General features: G+C 34.3%; 2 protein-coding genes across 2 annotated transcripts; one reads left to right on the top strand and one right to left on the bottom strand.

The window, feature by feature from the left end:
- Nucleotides 1-4,392: 4,392 nt before the first annotated feature.
- Nucleotides 4,393-6,539, top strand: LOC130645260 (retinol dehydrogenase 12-like). The gene is made up of 2 exons (XM_057451188.1): nucleotides 4,393-4,452; nucleotides 5,513-6,539. Exons 1-2 carry the CDS (start codon nucleotides 4,416-4,418, stop codon nucleotides 6,343-6,345), a joined length of 870 nt encoding a protein of 289 aa, XP_057307171.1. The 5' UTR covers nucleotides 4,393-4,415; the 3' UTR covers nucleotides 6,346-6,539.
- Nucleotides 6,540-11,993: 5,454 nt separating this feature from the next.
- Nucleotides 11,994-17,671, bottom strand: LOC130645259 (2-oxoisovalerate dehydrogenase subunit beta, mitochondrial-like). Its single transcript, XM_057451187.1, is given in 10 exon segments — nucleotides 11,994-12,325; nucleotides 12,576-12,662; nucleotides 12,923-13,068; nucleotides 13,433-13,495; nucleotides 13,924-14,032; nucleotides 14,424-14,579; nucleotides 15,214-15,238; nucleotides 15,240-15,327; nucleotides 16,223-16,291; nucleotides 16,405-17,671. Coding segments are annotated over 10 exon segments (948 nt in total). The 5' UTR covers nucleotides 16,469-17,671; the 3' UTR covers nucleotides 11,994-12,184.
- Between the last annotated feature and the right edge of the window lie 1,882 nt (nucleotides 17,672-19,553).

The following is a 19,553-nucleotide window of genomic DNA, read 5'->3' as shown; positions in this document are numbered from 1 at the left end:
TCAAAGGTAATCTTTAGATAGATGTGCATATTTTACATGGCTAGCCTCACAAATATCGAGGGATATACCCTGTCTATTATTTCCAGGAGGGGCCATGGCGTAGATGGAGAGTCCTAGAGTATTTAATGCTCATTTTGAGCTACGCAGACCCAATTAGAGCCCGCGCTCTACTAGACAACTCCTGGCAACATCCAACGGCCCACACAGTGTGCCATCTTCCCAATTTCCCTCACATGGCTTGGGTTAACCCGGGGCTATGGTAACATTCACATTCGCCCATGTTGAATCGCCGTCAAGAGGAATCGAACCCCAGTCTCCCGCACATAGTACGAGAGCTATAACAGTCAGGGAAATCCTCTTAATTAAGCTGTACAGCTTAATTTGGATGTCAGCTTAATTAGGATGTATCATACAGTCTAATTAGGCGTTCTACAGCTTAATTAAGATGTACAAAACTTTGATCGTCGAAAACACACATTTAACTGAATTTTAGCATCTATCTAACTTAATAAAATCCAATATTTACGTGCATATAAACATCTCCAATACATTAGTTTTTTCGTAACACCCCGGAGATCCGCTAAATTTGAAGTTTTAAAAATGTCCGCTTAAATAGGCTGTATCACGTGACGTGCATCCTAACTAGGATGCGATACGCGGTTTTTTTCAGGTTGCTGCCATTATGAATTCGAACAAGTTAAAATGAAACTACATGACCGGCGCGTTATTTGACGCCGGGCTCGCGATTTCTAACATTCTTTATCCATATCTTTTGAACCCGGGGTGCTGGAGATACCATTTTTTTTTATAATGTAGTGGTCAAACTGATGATGAAAGAGCTGCGGCGGTGATTCTGCTAAAATTTACATTTTTCGAGAAATCGGGGAAAAACTTTTTCTACCTCCTAATTTAGATGTATGTCACCTAATTAAGCTGTATGATACATCCTAATTAAGCTGACATCCAAATTAAGCTGTACAGCTTAATTAAGAGGATTTCCCTGACTGTATAACCACTAATCTACGGCACCACGAAGAGAATAAAATATTAAAAAATAGCAACAATAAAGTAGATTGTGTAAAGCTGGAGTTTCTGAAAAAGTTAATGGTTACCCAAGCCAAGTGAGGGAATTTGGGGAGATGCCACACTGTTGTGGGCCGTTGGATGTTGGCGGGAATTGTCTAGTAGAGTGCGGGCCCTAATTGGGTCGACAGAGGGGGTATCCCTCGTTCGACCCAATATGCACATCTATCTATCTAGCCCCTCTTGGTTTTTTACTGTATTACACTAAAGAAAAGACAAGTTGTAGCTAGATCCATCACAATAAGGCATTGTATCAGTGGTGATGATAATAGTTCGGTAGCTAGCAGTTAGTTTCAAGCTACTAAATGATTGCGTGGTACGCCATTATTAACTGGTTCGTGTAATAAAATAACCGGTAGACGACCGAATGACAAGTTCAAGATAACTGGTCCACTCTTCCCCCGGGCTTTTTTAAATCATTGCGAATGTGATATTTTGTCAAGAAATTGCGGACCTTCATTAGCGAAACAACGACAGAAATCTGTTTATTAGAAATCGACAAAATTAGATTGCGAATTGCCACTCCTGGGCTAGAAAATGCGGGAAAAAAGATTGCGAATTTTGGCCAAATTCGCAATTTTTAATTTCCGCAATTTTTTCTTCCGCAATATTGTCTTGCGCAATAATTTTTTCCTTTAAAGAAGCACATACCACGAACATCACAGTAAACAAATATGGCGCAACAGAAATCATCCATTGATTGGAGCATGGGATCTCTGGTTAGGTAGTAGGAGGAAAAAACTTTTTATAGCTGTTTTTTGCTTATTTTTTTATTTGTTTTATGTTTCTTAGCTAAAAAAGGTCTGTACTATTTTAAATTTGAAGTACTTTTAGTTGGTTTTGTACTAAAATGTTATGGTGACACATTACATTTATGAAGGAAAACTTTCACATTTTTTCTCTTTTGCACGGGGAGACATAAATACAAAAAAAGGAAATATTTCAGTAAGCAGCATAAGAATTTGTTCATTGTGAACACGCCAGACATAGGAGCGATCATCCGGCTTTTTAGCAATTGCATTGCAGGCAAAAAGATGCGGACTCTAGGTGAAGGGAGGTCCCTTTTTGCTCTGTTTCTTCACACAGGTATCGTTATGACTTTATACGAGTATATGCCAATCTAAAATTATCCATCTCCCCTTAATAGCAGTTTAAAGTCTAGAGTCTAAGTTTCCATAGAAAAAGTTGGGCTGAGAAAGACCTTTCTTTAGCAAGCTCCAACATCTTTCCACCTGCCATGCAGTTGTTAGAGTCTGAAAAGATTACTGGGGTAATGTAAACATTTAAAAATGTCTACATATTATGTTTGTTGATGTGTATATTTTTTTTCTGTAAATTTCTATAATAATACAAAGACTGTCTCCGTCCGTCTGTGACAGGCAGAGTTGATGTGCTCATTTTCCTGTGATGTCACCGAAAAAAGTATGTATCAAATGTTATGACAAATTAAACGTCACGTCAACAGTTTAAATTTAAATTAAGGAAGCCATTGCAATACACGAGCCCTAATAACCTGAAAACAGGGTGGTGATGTCAGTCATTCTTTACCAAGTGGGTAACTAGGGACAACCTGGGACAAAATTGGGTAAGTTTCCCAAACCTGGGTCTTCGAATCCATTTTGGAATAGACTGGTTAATGTCATAAAGAAAGAATTTGAACCTCAATAACTCTGTAACCATTCTTCAAAAGCACCTGATCCTATATATACATTTTTTTGTTTTAAGTTGGGCTTATCTATGAAAGATCAGGAAAAAAGAAATAACTCAGGGGTAACTGGGACGTTCTTGGCATTTTTATCAAAAAAGCCAAGCAAATCTTAAAAATCAATACAATATTTAAGTTTAATAGAAATAGTTTCTATTAATTTGTTTTAATACGGTAAGTGCTGTTTCCTTTAGATGTCTTCTATTAGTATGTGCACTATGATGATGAGTATCGGTAATGTTACCAACCATGGATACTGTCGTCAAAAACGCATGTTTGAGTACCAAATGAAAAATAAATCTCGATGATTTAAAGATTTTTATGTTTGATTTCTTTTTGCAAAGCATATAAAGTAATAAAATGGCAAGTCAAGAAGGTAAAAAGAAAAGCAGGAAAGCATGTGAATTTAATTGGACAAATGATAAAATTAAAGTGATTATGAAGGAGTAAACTGGGAATCAAAACGGGCGAAGTATGAACTTTTAACTGATTTTGATACCTTTCTTATTCTACCCTCATCAGCTAAATATGACAGGGAAACAGCAACTTGAGTCTGGTAGTCTGCTTTGCTAAATATGGTCTTATATTTCTTCACATAGGATGAAAAAAGAGGCTTTACTCGTAAAAGCTCTATTGGTTAATATGTTGGCCCACCATATATTACTTCTACCAGGTCTTTACCCAGTATCTTGGAAGTTTTTCTCTTGAATCAGAAACCAACATCCTGCAAAATAATTTCACTTTAGGGTTTGTGTCTTTCAGTTAAAAATGAAATCAGTTGAACATGAGTGGAAATGAGTTGAACATATTAGTTGAAATCCAAGCATTTTGAAGTGTAACAATTTGTTTACTCAAATCAACTTTACTCAACATGCAGTGATAGCTATCTGATAGCCTTATGCTGAAACAACACATTTTAAATGGAACAAAATGCTGCGATAGTAAATCATCTAATGGAAACTATAAGTCTGAGGATGCCTTTACATGAAGTCTCATTTCAGGGGCAAAATGGAAATTTTATTTAGTCGTAAATTTGGTAGTGGCACTAAAGAGAGGAAGCTGGTCAAAGAATTAGCTTAATATTAATGTTAATGTCAGAGAAAAGACTACCGTAATGATCCGATTAAGTGCCCAGCATTTTTTAAGCCCCCCCCCCTCGAATAAGTGCCCAGGTCATTTCCTCAAAGTTCAATAAGGCCCAGCACTTATTAGGTGCCCCCTCGAAAAAGCACTCACCTGATAAAAGGGATCGCTGAATGGAAAACTACCTTGACAAACTGGACGCTTATTTGAAATTTTACTTTCTTATATTGACAAACCTAAAAAGACTAAACTTCATTTTGTTACATCTTTTGTTTACTTTTAGTTTTCAAAAAAAAAAAATTGAAAATTACTGTTGTCTTTAGTTTGTACAAAATTAGGAAAAATTTATAAGCGCCCTGCTTTTTTTAAGCACCCCCCCCCCCTCGATTAAGCACCCATGCAAAAAATCCAAAAATTTAATAAGTGCTCAGGGCGCTTGTTCGGATCATTACGGTATGTGTGACACCCCGAAAGTCAATTTATAGTTGTATTTTTATTTTGTCATGGCTTTCTATCTACAGGTCCACAAATACAAAAAAATAGAATGGCAACATACAATGGAAAGGTTGCTCTTATAACTGGTAAGATAACTTTTTTTCAGCTTCATTGTTAAGAGTTTTGATTAAAAAAGTAACAACGGATCAGAAAAAATCCATAGTAAATTTGATCACACGTTTACATTTTATTTAAAAGAAGTGTCAAAGAAGCAAGACAAGTTGAAAATTTGGACAGAGAAGTCCAAAATAACATGTTTAGCATAATTTTGTAAACATTAGAATCTTTTATAAATACAAGTGCTTTTATTTAAAATTCTCTACTGGATTTAATGTTATTATATAGTTCAAATGGTTAATACTTTTTGCTGCCACCACCTAGCTATTTACGCACCAGGACTTTGAGATTTTCCTGAAATTGCTTTCAATTAGATCCCACGAGTTTTTGAAGTTTTTGTGATTTTGTCAGGGAAATGTAAGGTTAGTTTGTACATAGAAATATGCTGACTGTAGAGAAAAAAAACCTCTTTGCAGCTGTGTTCTAACAGGTCCTATATTGATAATTGTAAATTATAAATTGTAAATTTTCTGAAGTAGTCAACCTGTGTAATGACGACTGATAATAATAATAATGATAATAAAAGAGCACTGTATCTGACTTATCCTTTGTTCTCTTGTTAATAGCTATTTTGTTTTAGCAATTATCATAAATATAGGTGATACAAATGATTAATGACAAAAATTGAATTTGCAATTTTTGCACTTTTTTCATAAAATGATTTGCAAAGAAGGCATTTCGATTTGCAAAGTGCTAATTCAAACCCTGTTTAACACCAATTGGTGGAAAGGATTATGCATATTTTAAAAAATGCTGACGTCAGTGAAAAGTTTTGCTCACAATAATCATTTGATTAACGCCCATGAAAAGATTCGCTAAAATAGGTGCCAGCGGCGAGCCCATGGCAACACCATCGACCTGTTCATACATTTCATTATTGAACAAAAAATTCGAGGATGACGTTGCAAAAACGAATAATTGTTTTAGTTCAGATTTTGTGAGGAAATAAACGTTAAATCAAGGAGGTGTTTTTAAATTTTTTTTCTTTCTTTCCAGATAAGATATAATGTGTATATTATGTGATTTTAGGAGCCAATGCTGGCATTGGAAAGGTTACTGCTTTAGAATTGGCTAAGAAAGGCATGCGAATTATCATGGCTTGTCGAAATTTGGAAACAGCTAAAACAGCGCAAGAGTCTATTATAAAAGAAAGTTGTAATGAAAATGTTGAGGTGAAAAGGTTGGATTTGGGCTCACTGGCATCGGTCAACGAATTTGCCGACGAAATTGTCAGCAGTGTAGAGAAAATAGACTACCTTATCAACAATGCAGGTGTAATGTCCTTGCCTTTTACGCTGACAGTCGACGGGTTCGAAAGTCACATAGGAATCAATCATTTTGGTCACTTCCTGTTAACCCTTCGGCTGCTGGATTTAGTGAAGAAAGCAGATTGTGCCCGTATAGTTAATGTAAGCTCTATGGCTGGTAAGGCTGGCAAGTTGAGATTTGACGATATTCATTTTTCAAAGGGATCATATTGGTCTTACTCTGCGTATGCACAAAGTAAGTTGGCCAACATGTTATTCACTGTTGAGCTTGCCCGAAGATTAGCCGAAACCAATGTGACAGCCTATGCCGTCCACCCAGGAGTGGTTGATACACCTCTTTATCGTAACCAATGGAGCATCTCAAAGGTAGTGATGTGGCCAATTAAAAAACTTTTTATGAAGACACCGGAACAAGGTGCGGAAACCACACTGTATTGCGTTTTAGAAGAAGGAATCGAAAAACTAAGTGGGAAGTATTTTGCTGACAGCAAGTTGAGCAGCGTGCCAGCTAAATGCGAAAATAAAGACCACGCGTTGAGACTATGGAACCTAAGCATGAAGACTGTTGGGTTATCTGAAGGTGGCGAAGAGTAAACTTTTACATGCTTATTTTTTTACAATTTGTTGCAATATGCATTATTTCTTTGTAATTTCTTTCTCGTCGATTTTCTCAACCATTTTTTTACAGAATTAATCTATATCTATTAGTGTACTTTTTACCACTTCGTGAAAATCTACATTGGTTGGTTGTATATGTTGGAGTTGACTAAGAAAACTTAGGAGTTTCCCTTCTCGTATTCTTTTTCACGCGTATTTATACCATTTAAGAACTTATTATTAATGACTACATACATTTGAATTTATAAATAGACACGTTTTCTGTAAGTCGTCTTATCTTGCACCCCGCGCAGAGTAATTTCATTACTTTATAAAGGCGAACAATGATGAACGAATAAATGTTGGAGATATGTACGACGTGCGAAAATCTATCGACCTGAATATGTACGATGGTCAAACCTGTGGATATGTTTACAGGCTGGCTAATTTATATTATAATCCATTCAGAGTGTGTGCGAGCCTACCCACAAGTTGCAACAGGTTACGTTCTGTGCCAACACGCGCCCTTTCCACACCATAAATTTATAGTATCATTACCGGTAAACGAAAAGCCTGGCAACGTGTGCTTTTAATGCTCTATAACAAATATGACTAGCTTAACATAACTAGCTAGCAGTTTACAGGTAGTGTGGGTGAACAGTTTTGAAAAACGACAGCACATTGTGCCAATTATGTTTGGCACAATAGCCTGTGTTTTTATTCCAAGCTAAGCCGAAAACAGTTTTTGGTTACTTTATTTTGTCAAATAGCAAATTTTGAGTACCTGTTTAAATTATTGTTGCCAAAGCATTTTAACGGATTCTTGCATGGGTCACATGTTTGTGTTGGACAGACATTCTTCGAAAAGTCGCAATAATTTTAGTGGTAGTCTACAATACATAGACCCTTTTCTTAAAAATTGCCAGGTCGAGCTTAATCAAAGTTTGGCCTAAAAAGATAAGGACCAGTTCATTTGGTTTGAATTATTTACCATATGCTCAGGGTACAAAAATTGTACCTATTTCTTTGATATTCAGTCAAAATCTATTACTCTCTTCAAAAAGTCTTATCACCCTGCCCTATAATGCCCATATCTCGAGACTCTGAAGTATAGTTATTACGAAATTATTTTTATGGTAAATTCCTTTACAATAGTCTTAAAGTACCCTAAACCGACTAAGAGAAATCTTTTGTCGCCTCAAATTTATATGTGTCATTGTATTTTTGTGACTAACTGGCAGCCTTGTGGTAGATCGTTTGCTTTCAGTGCGTAAAATCACAGGTCTAATCTTGGCAAAGACTAAAGTGTTAATTGCTTAGCCTACAATGACGCCGGTTACCGTTCATTTTACCTACGAGCTCAGCAGCTCAAATAGAAGTTTTTAATAGTCCCACTTTCCAGATGCCATAATGATAACATAAGCACAAATATTGCCAGGTACCTTATCGGGAAAAGAAAATCGAGGGAAGATTTTTCTTCGGGTTAAAATTTAGTCGGGAAAGTTAAGTCACTTTTGAAGAATAAGTCACTTTTTCGCGACTAATTTTGGATTTTTTAAATTAATTTTTTCTTTTATTTATCTATGCATGTTTATCATACAAAAACAACTACGAGAACAGGTACAATAATCTAGTCCAAACAATTATGACGTTTTTTGCACTAATTGTAAAGTCAGCGTCTGTGTTACTGTCATCCTCCTCCTGATTTTTTTTCAACTATTGGTTTCCATCTCCACTTTAACTTTTTTTCAAACTCTTGCATTTGTCCAGGACGTATTTTTGAATACGTGGTAGTCCCTTGAAAGTTCTAGAGCCACAGTTGCTGTAAACGAAACCATGATGACAAAGTTCCTGTCGAAGCTAACAAAGTTTATCATATTGACAACCCATTCCTTGCTTCTCGAATTGAAAAGAACTGAGAGACCATTCGTTTTGTTTGACTTAAGCGAACCACTAAAAAAGTTTAGGAAAAGCTTAGAAAAAGAGGTTGGGGTAAATTCTTAGTCGGGTATAAAAAATCGGGTAAAAGTACTAATCGGGGAAAAGATAAGCGGGGTAAATTTTGATCGGGGAAATATTAAGTTACCAACCTCGTCCCCAGGGCATCTTGTATCTCTTCTGACCCCGGGACGGCGATACGAACATGTTCGTATCGCCGTCCCGGGGTCAGAAAAGATACAAGATGCCCTGGGGACGAGGTTGTTAAGTCACTTGCAAAAAATTTTGTCACTTTTCCCCAACTTTTTTCCCTTGATAAAGGGGGCATAAGAATTTATCCTGAAAATCGAACTATGACATGAAACAAAAGCTAAATATAAAAACAATAGCCGGGGAACCTACGTCGAAACGATCTTTCGAGAGCATAATAAAGGCCGGGAAATGCAGTTTTCGTAAATCGAGTAAAGCACACACAACATTATATTGTTTCTTCAACTGAATTATTTTGCAAAATCGTGCCCGGTGTCACGTTTAAAAATTAAACGTGACACCGGGCTGAAGACTTAGTACAGGTAAACCATGTCACACATGCGTATAGGCGTAATACCCTTTTTAAAAAAACTTTATCAGAACTTCAATATAAATAAGAACACAGAAAACAGTCCGTCGTTAACACTAAGCTAAGCACTTTTAATACAGGTACACCGTGTCGCACATGAGTATAGGCATAATGCAATTTTCCAAAACACTTTGTTGAATACAGGAAACAGTCCGTGGTTACCCTGTCTAGTTAATATAATACTCAGCAATTTTATTTTGCAAAATACGTTTTTATGACAGTAATGAAAGTTGTAGCTACCTAACTGCATTTAACAAAAGAATTATTAAGAATTCAGTTGTAGCCAATCTCTGTTTGGCTACTTTAATTTTTAGTCAGTATAGTATAGCTAGCTCTTTAGCTACGTAGCTAAAGAGCTAGCTATACAATCAGAATCCTGAACAAATAATTAAAAATATACTAAACTGAATAAATCTTTAAAAGAATAGGAATAAGCAAGGCTAGCTAGCCAAAATCTTTAAATTGGTCGTTTAAGATTCGTACGTGGCTAAAAAACGTGACAATATACTTACCTTAACATGTGAAAACATACAGAAAATGAATGTCACAACAATTTAAAACCATTTAGAAGATGAGAAGGTCAAACAGAGACGTACAAACCTAGCATTGAACACACCACCACTTCCAAAAACAAAAAAGTCTTTACCTGTCTTTAACTCTACCTGTTCCTTTGCATGTCGAGGCCGCAGGAATCTCGGATTAGTTTGTCAAAAGAATCAGGCGTCGTGATTGGTTGCTACACACGGGCGATCAGAACAAAGTCGGTACAAATATATCCCATTTGGTATTTCGTGCAACTATAAAAAATTAGTGATATGATTTATTTCACCGTTAAAATAAGAATACAAGTAAAATGCTACTAAAAGTTAAAAATACATTGGCCAGACCAAGTAGAATACGCAAATCATCTTATCATTAAGCTACGATAATATAGTTCATATATTTTGTTAAAAACATAAAAATTTAAAATCGAACTACAATGAAATCTCTATATATCGACTACTCTATATCTCGAACTTCTTTCTATTTTAAAGTCTAGGTCCGTTTGTGGTCCGCCTAAGGTATGTTTAAAAAATCGAGTTACGTCATTGTCAGTTTCAAGGATGAGTTTCTCCAAACCCTTTTAAAACGTCCTATACTAATATTCATTTCAAATTTATGGTCTAAAAATCTTTTCCACAATTGTGATCCTATAGTTTTGATGGAAGAGCCGCACTCCATTTTAGTTGGTTTTGCTATAACGAAGTTTTAACGTATCTTTAATACATATTTTGAAAAATGTGTCAAACTTTAATGTATACATTTTCCCTTATATCTTTATCGATGGTTAAAAAGACGATAAACTTGCTTAGTTTAATTTAAATTAAGCACAAGAATTAGTTTACACATGGCTCGTTAATCATATCATACATAAGGTGATGTAAGTCGAACAAGCCTTTTCCTGGATGAGCGCTTGTGTAACATTTTTACTAAAAAGAGGAGCGCTCATTCGAGTAAATACGGTATGTTTGCAATACCCGAATTTAGGATAACAACAAAATTGCCAATGTTTTGCTGAACAAAACTTTCGAAATTTATAAAAAAAGTTCGTCACCTAACACGAATTTATTTCCGAGATTAGTTAATGCGCATTAGGCGCAATTAGCAAAATTTGCAATACCCGAAAAGCAAAATGAAATCTTTATGAGAATTTTCTCAGAAATTTTTACTGTTCTTTTACTCCGTGTAATAAAAGAGAGTATTCATTTCTAATGACATGCACGTTTTAAACTTTATGTTTATCAAATACAGTGAGTTGATTTTTTTTTGCGATAAGGTTACGCAGTACATATTTGCGAAAATTACTTTTCGCAAAAATAAGAAAACTAATCTCGTCACTGTATAACACAAAATTCAAAAGCAGATATTAAGCGCGAAAAATAATTAAAAAAATCTTGTTCAATGAGTCAAATTGAATGTCCAGAACTACAATGTCAAAGTGTTTACCTCAATCTTCTAAGTTAAGTGCAGGAAAGAAATTTGTTTATTTATTTGTACTAAACTCCTTCCCCTCTCCTACCCGTCCCTCTCCCTTACCCCAACTCATTGGGGGAGGTGTTGGGGCGGGAGAATGGTTTTAATACTAATTTAGTCCCGTCGATGACTACTCGAAAAATTACCACGTATAATCTTAGTATAACAAAAGATACATGCAAGTATCTTCTCCTGAAATATCTGCAAGAGCAGGTAAGAACACACTTTTCTGCTCACAGGTTAAATACCGGGAGTCAAAAATGGATTTTGCAAACAAGACTCACATGAAAGAAATATTTTATTTTTTAGAATTTTCTCTCCTTACCAAAGCTCATATTGTTTTACCTAAGACAAGCCATCAGATTAATTAGCTCAGACGTTTTACTGATGTTAACTGAAAGAAAATATCTTTCAGAGGAACGTGCTGGCGTGTTAAAGAGAACTGTGTGTAAATCACAACTCCAATGTGACGTGGCTCCTGTTATAAGATGATTGGATAACCCCGGTAGCTACATCGTTAAATATGAATCTACAAAACACCAACATCACAGAGAGTTATTAATGTTATCCAGAGCTACAAACGCTAACGTAAGCGTTAACAAGGCTTAAACTTTAAAAGGCTGTGACGATTCTTAAATACATTTTTCCATCCGCAGACGTTGAATATAAAATATTTAAACCAGAAAAGTGTATTAACTTAAATATTATTTTCAAATAAGTGTGTGCGTACTGGAATGTAAAATATAAATATAAAATAATTATACTTAAAAAAAATGTATTATATTAAATATTCTTTACAAATAAGTAAATTTGTAAATGGCGTAATAAATGTTCAAGTGACCAAATATGTTGCTCTTTTTCACTAGTTCCCAGATGTAGGAAGAAGTAAAGTATTGAAATGTGGAAGCTAGGTTTGGAAAATTCTTAAGCTAAAGTTAAAACAAAGTCAAAACAAAATGAAAGAAATGAATCACAATATACGTGTTAGCCAAAATTTCAAATTGATTTGTTTGATACTTGTCTAACAATACTACGAAACATTCGTTAAACTTTTAATTTAGAAAAATCTCCCCTGAGCATTTAAAAAACTAGACGGGGGTTGTTTCTGTGACTATATATGTAAAAATTTCCCGGTGCTTAGAAATAAAGTTGCACATACAGCCAGTGGTATTATAATTAGATGTTTCAACATTTACGCCAGACGATTGTTGCAATATTTCGCGCGATGCCACCACCGTAAATCCTTCCCATTCGAGAAGTTTCTTCTCAGTAATTTGTTACAGTTTTAATGGCTTCAAAACAACGAAATTGATCAGGTAGATAAAACGGTTCGAAATTATACGCGAATGGAGTGTCGTGGCCACACACCCTTTGAATTGGTGCTTCCAAATGAAGAAAGCATTGCTCCTAAAAAGTAAATGCAGTTGTGGTTTAAGAAAAACAATTTGGAAACATAAGATTACCACAACAGTGTTACTTCGAGGTAAAGAAAAGCTGTTCCTTTTTTCAGAAAGTGAAAAATCTGAATCTCGAGTAATTGGGTTGGTCAACCAAGTTATTATGCATAAATAACATTTATATCAACTTTGCACTTCAAATTGCTAGCAACAAGGGTGACATAGTTCAAAATATCATGTAAAAACCAAAGTAGACATACTTGTATTGTACTTGCAATTTCAGCAGCAAAACCTCCTGTGATTGGTGCTTCATGCGCGATAATAAGACGACCCGTTTTATCAACAGACTAGAAGATAAAAATAATAAAATATAATACTCACAGGAAAGCACTTATTAATAGCAGTAATGACAAAACAAGAGGTAGAGGGAAATTTATGATTTTTTTTCTATATTTAAATTTTCACAAATAAAAAATGACTTAAGAATATGAGATAATTAAAGACCATTTTATTTCACTACAGAGTATGTCACAACGCACAAAATCTAAAAAGACAGGGGAGTTAGAAAAACTTCCAATCGGCGAACTAGTTTTTAATAAATTCTCACCTCAACAATTGTTTGCTCGTCCCAGGGAATAATAGTTCTTAGATCTATAATCTCACAACATATGCCAAGTTGTTGCTTAGCCATTTTACACGCTTCTCTCAATACCTGAATTTGGGTTCCCCATCCTAGCAGTGTGACATCACTCCCTGAAAATAATACAAATTGGAGATTGTGTGTAGGTGGGTAAGCTACTTAAATTTTTCATGAAAATGTTTAACGTGTGAGTATGAATTATGCTCACTTATCTTTGAATGACGGTAAGATATCAACATAACATCATACAAATCGGGTATTTGATTTGAGTTGTGATAAAAATAAAGACCAGCAAAGCAAACCAAAAACTATGAGATTTTGTAACTTTTGAATTATGTAACTTTCAAAAGTGTTATAATGCGGCTATCCCCCTATGTGGTCGTATGGAAGTATGAAGTAGCAACACATCAGGGACTGTTCATGCATGATTATGTGCCTTTATTATTCGCGAAAGTTTTTTTCCTTTATAGTACATACCTTCTTCTACTACATCAGCTTTTGATAACGGAAGTTCGTAATCATCTACAGGTACCTCTTCAACTATGAGAAAATGTGAAGCACGTGATGTGAAAACATGTTGCATGAAAATGAATTTCAATAAAATACAAAAACATAGTTGTCATGTAATATTCCCTTCAAAAATGAAGAGATATTGTATGCGCGTGCGCATTAGAAGTACTTTATCGGCATACACGTTAAAAAGGCAGATTGATAAATTTATTTTAGCAAAAATCCTGATATTTTCTTTCTTCGCTTAAAACTTTCTAACATCCATGCTTTACATAGGTAATTAAAATAAAAAGGAAGCGTAATTTTAATTTGTTTCAATATTTTATACCTTTATTAGCCGTAGGCTTTTGTTTACATCAAACCATGCTTCAACAGAAATACTATTTCCTCATAATTTGACAAATCTTTCGTATGAAACTTTGGTTAAAGTATAAGTGTTGAGACTTGAACCAACGTACCTGCTCTTCTGTATAATATTTTTGGTTCCATAAAAACAACAGGATTTTTATCGCGAATAGATGCTAGTAATAATCCCTTTGCTTGACTTGGACTTCGGGGAATCACAACCTAAAAGGGAAAGCAGAATTTGCACAAATAAATAACATACTTTACTTAGTTGTGGATTGAAGAAAACATTTAGATTGTATGTTTAAAGCACTTCGTTAGCATGTACCCTCTTTAGCAAAACGTAGGTTGACGTTTTTTTAACTTTATTTATCTTTACGCTTTTCTTTTAACAGAGCTAGTTTATATAAACATTTAGTGCAACATTGAGACGAAAATCAAAAGCACAATTTGGATCATGCTGAGCTCGAAATTTGTGTCACATCGCTTTCTAGTAAAGAGTATAAATAATTAAACAACTTAAAATTACCACGAAGATATGCCGTAAAAAGACACATGAATACATGGCAACAGAAATCTGTCAAAAATATTGATGAAACAAGAGTGCTGGTACCTTTAAACCTGGAGTGTGAGCAAGGTAAGCTTCGGGCATTTGAGATTGATACAACGCACCACGTCCGAACGCTCCACATGGTGTTCGAATGGTTAGTGAACCACAATCAAAGAGGTTCCCAGAACGATATCGACACTTAGCAGCTTCATTTACAATCTACACAAGTAGATTAGATAAGTTTCAAAACTTCTGCAAAATTTTTTTCAACCTTTTTAAAGAAGTAATCCAATTTGGCAGGATCAGAAAATTTAATTAGAAAATAACGCGCAAATGGTTCTTACAACCTGATGACTAGAAAAATGGACCCAAGCAAAAAATAGACTTAAATAATTATTTTCCAGGACTTTTTGCCATTTTTTCAATTTTGCAGGAGTTTTTTTCCAGGAATTTATTTTATTTGCAGGAGTTTCAAGGTGTTTCTAGGAGTTGTGGTCACACTATAAATGATAATATAAGTCGCTAATTCTCATTACTTTATCAGCGTTTACGGGCTGACCAAAAAAAATTGTTTAGACATCTGCTTCCTGCAAGTATAACCTAATACAAATGACTTTTTTGTGTTTTACAGAATTATACTTAAGCTAAAAATATTTTGTTTAAAAAAGAATATATGATTTACTTTGCAACAAAGAGTCGCAACGAAATTGGTAATCGTATCTGGTATTTTGTTGATTAATAATTTTATACAGTTTGTAGCATAAATTTAGCTGTGCGAAGAGAGAGAATACGGCTATTATGGCCAGTCGTTAGCGTAAACTAACAATAAAAAGTAATGTTCATTCATATTTACCTGGTCAAAAGCTGGAAATATATAATATGGCAGTTGTTCCCATGTTAGCCAGACCTATGCCAAAACCAACAATGCCTTGTTCACACAGTGGAGTATTGAACACCCTGTCTTTTCCTATAAGTTATAATTAGATTACTGACTACAAGTGTCTGTGGACATTATAAAAAGGTTGCCGCAACTAAATCATCGCAAGCAAGTTCATTATTTTTTTTAAACAGATACATATGAGCTTTTATGCACACTGAATCAATTTAATGTTCGAATGCAGAACGTTGGTGGAAGCAGGATTTCTGTTTCGGCTTAAAAGTACTAGGAGATGGGACGTGTAGATTTAACATATTAATTCAACAGGTGTGTTCAGACATTTTCAAATAAATTATAAAAATTGGACATTTATTTGAATTTAGGTTGTATTTTTTGCGAGCTTTAATTTTTTATTCTTTCTTCTTACGCATGCGTGCAAAATACGCTTTTTTGTTTCACACACAAATTGAAAATTTTTTTACTTTTAGATTTTGAGAGAGTTCATAAATTTTGGAGGCAATGAACACAAGCCGAAAGTCAGTTCTTCCCTTAAATCATGCTGGTTAATGTGTAACAAAATATCACTGCCTGTGACAATTTATTACCACGTGTATATTATAAGAAAAGGTCCAGATTATATATAAGGATTCCTATTTTTCAGGGTTTTTTGGAGATTTTAGGAAGTGCATGTATATTTTAGGAAAGGGTCCAGATTATATAGGAGGATTCCCATTGTTCAGGTTTTTTTTTAAAGATTTTAGGAAGTGGACCACTCTGTACCATAAACAAATGGACATACCTTAACAAAAAAACATGACTTACTTGACAATTTTGCCAAGTTTCATTAACTTAGAGTAATTTTTTGTTACAATAAGTCAAGTTAAATATTAGGTAAACCTATGAGACATACATGAAACTATTAGGTAGTAAGCCTTTTAATGAATTTGAACAGCCAGCCTTGTTTAAGAAATTTAGACAAGCATACCATATTTATCAACCAAGCCCATAGTACAACGAAAAACACCACCAAAGCTCACATCTTCACCAAATATTACTGAAGATAAAATTAAAAACTACAAGAATAGTAACAACAAGTACAATGAAAAATAAAAACAGAAACAAATAATAAAAACAGTAACAAAACAATAATTTATAAATATAAGTTACATGCTGTATCATCAGTTTCCATGACAATATCCATTGCATTGGTTATAGATTGATACAAATTCATTCTCTTAGTTTCGCCTAGAATACAAAAAAGTTAATCCAATCCCATCCATCCCACCCATCTTTCTAGCTCTCAAATTTTATAAATCTATACATACCATTAATTGCAATTTTCTCAGCAACGAAAGAAAATGCTGATGCATGTCTCTTTAATAAAATATGTTCTCGAGGTAAAGGATAGTTTAGAAATCTGCGCAATCCCCTTAATATTACCATATTTTTTACCTAAAAAATTACAAAGATTAACAACGAAATACAAAAAAGATCTGGCTGAAATTTAGTCTGTGCCAGTAGACCATATGTTCCCAATTTTGCTGTTTTTATTATTTTATAACGTGAAATTATTCTGGAATGAAAGACTTTTAACCGACTCACGCAAATAACTGTGCCGTAACCACAATTTCAATATTGGGTAGCCTATATAGAAAAATGAGATACATCAATTTCGCTGTATATAGTGACTACTCGAGGCGCTCTCCTCTTACAGTAGTCAAAATTATCGTTACCTAGTGTTATATCACGATTTCCAACTACGAATCTTTTTTTTTCAAGTTCTTAAACAGTGCAAAAAACCGTGCTACTAAGTAAAAATGATTAAAATATGATTGTCTGTGGACATTTCTATGCTGTTTTACATGTTTTGAAAGAATTTGTTATACATTCTTAAAAGCTTGCAAGCCACTGTTTAACATAATGAGATGCTAATTGGGCTGCACAACAACTAACTAATCAATCACGAAATAGGTTATTTAAAAAGTTATATTGCTCCCAGTTTTCTACTATGCAACACATAAGCAGCTTAAAACAAGAGAAATGGGAACTAACTGTCTTGATTAGTTTCTATTCTAGTTTAATCTTTACCATCATCTATGTAATAATTAAAGCTTAAGAGGTTCCCCGCCGATATTCCTATTCCCATAGAATCCTGTCTACGTAATATGCAGAGCATAAGAAGTGTTCGTAGCTGTCTATTGTAAATAAATCGGCAGTCTAGATTTTAAACATCTCCTTTTGGTTTCTTAGTGTCTCAGATAACTGTCACTCTTTTTCAACACCGTAATAATTACCAACCGTCTCACCCTCTCTCTTGGGAACTTCGTTTATGTCATATTTAACCATATCACAGCCATTATCAAAACAGTTTAAGCGAAGAGAATACTTCAACGAACTACTGAAAAACTAAGAAACACATATCCACATCCCAAATCATCCTGAATTTGGCTACAACATGACTTAAGATGTCATTTATATATGACATCTATGTATGTTTTCATTAAACATCTGCTGTTTCAGCATTTCTTTTTCGAAATCTTATCCCGGGGTAAGTTTTGTCCCGGGGCGAGTTCACCCCTGCCTCTAGTGAAAGTCTTCACAACGTTTACACATTTTGGGAGGGATAAAATCAAGATCAAGAAAAAAATGTATGTAAACACTTCAATTTACATTATCCTTGGATGAAATCAGAAAAATATGCGTGTAAACACAATACTTTTTTATCCTGGGTTGAGAATAACGAATGTAAACTTTTTCACACTCCTGGAACACGATTTTAAATATAGGAGCCATAAATACATTTCGTTCTTCTCAAATGACAAAGCGAAGACAGGACTTATAATTAAAAAAGTATGAAGAGATTGGTTTTAACTTTTTTCGTTAATTAATTTATTCAAGTTTTTTATTTTTATTTAATTTTATCTATATATATCTACTATATCTATTATAAGTAACTGTAACAGAAGAGATGCAATAGTTGAACTTGTGAATATAAATGTAATCAGAAAAGAAAGATGGCGGACACGGACACGGACACGGACGTGTGTAACCAAAATAACGAGGTCAGCGATACCATTTCAAAGATAACCAAATGCACAAAGAAAGTAAGATCTTTTATTTTGAAGAAAATATGGTAAACGACGTTGAATTTAAAGTGGTTAAAAATGTATCTTCAGGTATTTTACTATCTTCAAGTATTTTACTACTTGATATTATAGATTTGGACGAAAAATTACAGAATCTAAAACTCGATATTCTTTTGCAGGTTAACACATGCATTATTAATAATGAAAACAATCAAAATAAAGGAATGTCAACTTTAGAGCGTCAAAACACGGAACTGCGAACCGAGAAGGAATTTCTAAAAAACCAATTAAAGGAATTAACAAGTTTCAAACTAACAAAATCATTGTTGCATGAACGCTCATTTTTCTCCTCACGGAAACGAGCAAATTAAAAGTTCGTCAAAATTTGACTCTCATCAAGACGCTTCCCCTGGACAAAACAAAGATAAAGATCCAATTATTAGTGATTTTTTAAATACTTCATCATTTCTTATAAAAGACACTAATAGAAAGATTATCGATCAATTGAAAGCTGTGCATGTCGGACATAACTCTAAGTACAAACAATTTAAAAGTCAAAGAACTGATAATGACAGCACATCAACAAAGTATGTTAGCTCAGATGAACAAATAAGAACGTTTAGACAAAAACCGTCCACTCGTTAAATCAAAATCGGGACAAAAATTCTTTACGAAAACGCCTTGAAAACTTGGCCTGATTGCCATGGTGTTTACGCTGATCATCGCACAAAACTTAAAACTTTCTTCATTGGTGACAGTTTACTGAAACACATAAATTGGTCAAAGTCTATCTCAAAACTTAAAGGATGTTCGAGCATCGCAGTAAAGTGCTTTCCGGGAGCCAAAGTATCATGAATGAAAACGTACATAAAACATATTCTTGACTTAAATCTAAATGAGATAATTCTTCATATTGGCACTAACGAACTGCCATCAAACAAAACACCATCAGAAATTTTGTAAGACATTATTGATCTAATTGTGTCTTCAAATACTAGCACTAGAATTGTTGTATCAAGCATAATCGATAGAAATGAAAAACGGACAGGAAAAGTAGCAGGAGTAAAGGAGATATTGAAAAAGATGTGTAATGAACGAAACATTCAATATATACCGCACAAAAACATAATTCCTACATTACATCTAAACAATAGTAGACTTCACTTAAACAAAAAAGGCGCCAAAATCCTTTCTCGTAATTTCATCAGAGCTGTCGAAAAATCTCGATGG

Source organism: Hydractinia symbiolongicarpus, chromosome 5 (genome assembly GCF_029227915.1).
Source record: "Hydractinia symbiolongicarpus strain clone_291-10 chromosome 5, HSymV2.1, whole genome shotgun sequence".
Lineage (NCBI taxonomy): Eukaryota > Metazoa > Cnidaria > Hydrozoa > Anthoathecata > Hydractiniidae > Hydractinia > Hydractinia symbiolongicarpus.
Note: the sequence above shows the minus strand (reverse complement) of the source record. Positions and strands in the feature narration are given on the sequence as shown.